At 37.0% G+C, this 4532-nt stretch overlaps 1 protein-coding gene across 1 annotated transcript; it reads right to left on the reverse strand.

Moving 5' to 3' along the window:
* Positions 1 to 926: 926 nt before the first annotated feature.
* LOC100465719 (olfactory receptor 2L8-like) lies at positions 927 to 1865 on the reverse strand. Its single transcript, XM_034653283.1, has one exon. It carries the CDS (start codon positions 1863 to 1865, stop codon positions 927 to 929), a length of 939 nt encoding a protein of 312 aa, XP_034509174.1.
* Between the last annotated feature and the right edge of the window lie 2667 nt (positions 1866 to 4532).

The following is a 4532-nucleotide window of genomic DNA, read 5'->3' on the forward strand; positions in this document are numbered from 1 at the left end:
CTAAACTTTCAATACCCTCAGCTTACCATTGACCTCACAATTTCTTGATCTCTGTTAACACATCAAAGCGCTTATATTGATCTTGAGGAATACATGATATGAAATAACTTTTCTAGGATTCACTTCCCTAAAAGGAACACAAACTTGTCGTATTTTACTCAGATTGGTGTAAGGATTTTAGAATCCCTGATGAAGTCTCAGCTAAATCTTTTTTTTTTTCTTTTTTAGATTGTGTTTATTTATTTAAGAGAGAGAGAGCATGAGCAGGATGTGTGAAGAGAGAGAAGGAGAAGCAGGCTCTCCACTGAGCAGGGAGCCTGAGATAGTGCTCCACCCCAGGCCCCTGGGATCATAACCTGAGCCAAAGGCAGATGCTTAACTGAATGACACACCTGGCTCCCAGATAAGTTACCACAAACTGGAAAACACACACACACACACCAAACAAACAAACAAAAACAAACAGACAAACAAAAAAAAACAAGTAACTGGCACAGATAAGTCACAAGTCTACGAGAAGAAGTTTTCTGATTTCCAGGTAGGTTGAGACATTCAAGAGACATTCACTTTTCTGTTTATATGTATAAGAAAATAAATTGCAAATACTAGAACTGTTATGTTGAATGACAACTTCAGTTAGAAAATTTCCATTTTTATTTCTACATGAAAAAGAACCATTTTCATTGGAAACATATTAGCAAACAAGTGCATTTGAAATCCATGAGAAAAAGTACCATAAAGGAAAAAAATATATATAAGGCTCATAATGACATATATATTTGCAAGATAATTTTATCCACTCATGAGTGATTTTCTTCTCATCTGATTTTAGTCCTTGCACTCTAAGCATAACATAATACTTTAGTTACTGGGCGATGAAGCATGGACTTATAATCAGTGTTGGGTACATAGGCAAAAAGCTTTGTCTACATGTTTACAGAGCAGAACCTCTGAATCACTCTGCTCAGGGCCCCCATCACCTCCTTGTTTCTCAGGCTGTAGATGATGGGGTTGAGCACTGGGGTCAGGATGGTGTAGAAGACAGCCAGGACCTTGTCCTCTGTGGGAGATTGGAAAGATCTTGGGCGTAGATAAGTGTAAACAAAGGGTCCAAAGTATAAAGTGACCACAGTGAGGTGGCTGCTGCAGGTTGAATAGGCCTTTTTCCTCCCTTCTGTTGACCGCATGTGGCAGATGGTAAAGAGGACCCTGCCATAGGAACATGCAGTGCCAATGAAAGGAAACACAAGGAAGAGGATGGTGCTTACAAATACTGTGTACTCATAGACCCAGGTGTCCATGCAGGCCAGAGTCAACATGGTGGGGACATCACAGAAGAAATGGTTGATGGTTCTGGATCGACAGTAAGGGATACGGAAGTCATATAGCGTATGGGCACAGGAGTTGACTAAGCCCATAATCCATGATCCTGTTATCATCAGCACACACACTTTTTTGCTCATACGGATGGGATAGTGGAGAGGAAAACATATAGCCATGTAACGATCATAGGCCATAGATATCAGGAGCAATGTTTCTGCACCTGCTAAATTCAAGAAGAAGCAGCTTTGAACCCCACACCCAATGAAGGAGATAGATTTGTTTCCAGAGGGATAATCAGAAGCCATCTTGGGGACAATTGTGGAGATGTAGTTTAGGTCAATGAGAGAGAGCTGGCTAAGTAAGAAATACATGGGTGTATGGAGATGGGTGTCTAGGAAGATGAGGAGAATCATGGACAGGTTGCTAAACAGAGCCATTAGAAAAATGAGAATGATGACAATGAAGAAGAAGAGGCCAATTCTTGTTGGTGGAAACAACCCCAATAGGATGAAATCAGTTGATGTTTGAGTATAATTTTCCATGGGGCATTGATAGGATTTTCCTATAGGCAGACAGAAAAGTGAGTCAAGCATGGAACAAAAGGATATTTGACTTTATCATTTTAGTCAGACTGTGTATTATTTAAAATGCTACAAGTCTTAAGTGAATAACTGAAATTTTATATTTTGGAGAAACAAAACAAAACATTTTTTTAGTGACCCAGAGATCAAAATTTGAAGATGCAAGCATTAGTACTCTATGTCTTTTCTAGAAAATCCTTAAAGTCATTAAAAACACCATATGTTTATTAAGAATACTTTAGGAAAATTATGTTTAAATGATGTGCACAAACACAAGTATTGCCAAAATCAGATGTTTATTCAAAATATATGCATAGAAAATTTATGTAAATACATACTTTTTTTAGTTATTTTAAGAACAAATGTTTATGATTCATAAAGGATCATTTTTTATTTCATATCTAAGACTTACTTCTAAAGCTTCAGCAGCCTATCAGCTTCTGTTGAGAAGCAACATTTCCTTCTTGAGTCCTCTTTACACAGTAACATCTAATCGAATATCCTTGAAGTCAGGTAAAAGTATTGCTTTCATCATTCTGAAATGAAGTCTTATTGTTAAGTACAATTTATAGAAAATCGTTTCCTTCTGCCTCCTCAACCAGTTTCTGAAAGTTCATGTAGACCCTTCAACTAAATATCTACACACCATACTCATGGTAGGTTTCACAAATATGAAAGAGTTCTTCCAAATAGCATATGTTTTATGTCTCTCTGTTTCTCCAGTACTGACATGATATACACTACTCTGTGGTGTTTTCTCTTACTCATTTTTTCTTTTTTTTCTAAGTTTTTATTTAAAATCCAGTGAGTTAACTTACAGTGTTATATTAGCCTCAGGTGCAGAACTTAGTGATTCCTCACTTACATACAACACCCAGAGCACATCAGTACAAAGTTCTCCTAATCCCATCTTTTCTTTACCCATCCCCAACCCAACTCATCACTGGTAATGAGTTTGTTCTCTATAGTTAAGAGTCTGTCTCTTGGTTTATATCTTTGTCATTGGCCTCATCATTATTAGTTTTGTTTCTTAAATTCCACGTATGAGTGAAACATTTTATTTAAAACTTTCCAATTCTAGGTCAGTGTGTAAATTTAATCACATACATTTGTCATCTGTCCTTCTTAAAAATAAAATATTGTGCTGACAAAAAAATTATAAGTCAAAACAGAACAGGTGTAAAAAGGCACAATGAGAGATAAAACAGTTCAGGGCCCTTTGAATACATGAATTTAGATAAAGGAATGATCAGTCACTTAAGTGGAAAAAAAGAAATAGCATCCTAAGACTCCAGGGGAGGTATGAGGAGGAATTCTCCACTCACATTGTAAGTGAACAAGCTCTACACAGTATGTAGTATTTTAGTCTTAAATATTATTCTAGATCCAAATGATAAAAGGCTTTTAGGAAATCTGAACCATGAAACAGGAATATGCATACACGTGTGCACACAAACACACACATAGACATATTCACCCACTCATGCTCAAATATAAAATGAGGCAAAATGTTTAGGAAAATACACAAATATTTTTAATGGAACTCATATGTTCAAAACAGTATGAAATATTATTAATTAACAATATAAATACTACTAGATAAATAAAAGGACATGTTGGGTAAAAAGAAAGGCTCTTGCAAAAAATATATATATATATAGATATAGATACAGATATATATATAGATAGATAGATGATAGATAGATATAGATATATATACTCAGATATATTTGTATATGTGATAAAAATTTAAGGGAAAGATTTTTTTTAAGATTTATTACTTATTTTTTAGAGAGAGAGAGCACATACATGCAGGAATGGGGGAGGGGCAGAGGGGGAGAGAGAGAAAGAGAGAGAGACAAGCACACTCTCTGCTGAGCAGGGAATCCTATGCAGGACTCACCACAGGCCTGGATCTCAGGACACTGAGATCATGACCTGGGTCAAAAACAAGAGTTGAACGCTTATCCGAGTCAGCCAGGTGCTCATGGATTAAGTAAAAGTTTTAAAAATAAGTTGAAAAAGCAAATCTACCAGAACTAAAAGAAAACAACAGCAACAAAACATGAAAGATTGTCATTTTTTAAAGTTTGGAAAATTGGAGAATTAATATACAGGAACACATATATGCTTATTGTCATTCTTAGAAATACTACACCAAGATAATAATGGAGTTAATATAATCAAAAGAAAATGTTTTTCAAAATTATATAAATGAGGGGTCAGAAAAAGATGGCAGAGGAGTAGGGGACCTTTCTTCAGCTTGTCACCTGAATCAAGGTGGATATCTACAAGATCATCCTGAACACCCATGAAATCAAACTGAAACATTGAAAGATACATCTGGATCTCTACAAAGGAACATCTCCAGTGCTAAGTATGGAGGTACGAAGCAGGGAGCCATGAATCCACACACAGATATAGGAAGATAAACAGAAGGGGGAGGGAGCCACTGTGCTTGGGCGCCAGGAAGTAAGAGCCACCTGCACTGGGGAGCTGGCCGGCCTCACAGACAGGCACCCCAGAGAAAGCAGATTGAGACCATGAGCCCAGGAATACACAGGCAACCGGACTGAAAACCCAACCTCTGGAGCCCTCACTCAAATTAGGCTGACACTGGGAGCTCGG

The sequence above is a fragment of the Ailuropoda melanoleuca genome, unplaced genomic scaffold (assembly GCF_002007445.2).
Source record: "Ailuropoda melanoleuca isolate Jingjing unplaced genomic scaffold, ASM200744v2 unplaced-scaffold7568, whole genome shotgun sequence".
NCBI classification, from domain to species: Eukaryota; Metazoa; Chordata; class Mammalia; order Carnivora; family Ursidae; genus Ailuropoda; species Ailuropoda melanoleuca.

Coding starts and splice junctions, on each gene's coding strand:
- LOC100465719 (XM_034653283.1), bottom strand. CDS start 1,865: ATGGAAAATTATACTCAAACATCAACTGATTTCATCCTATTGGGGTTG.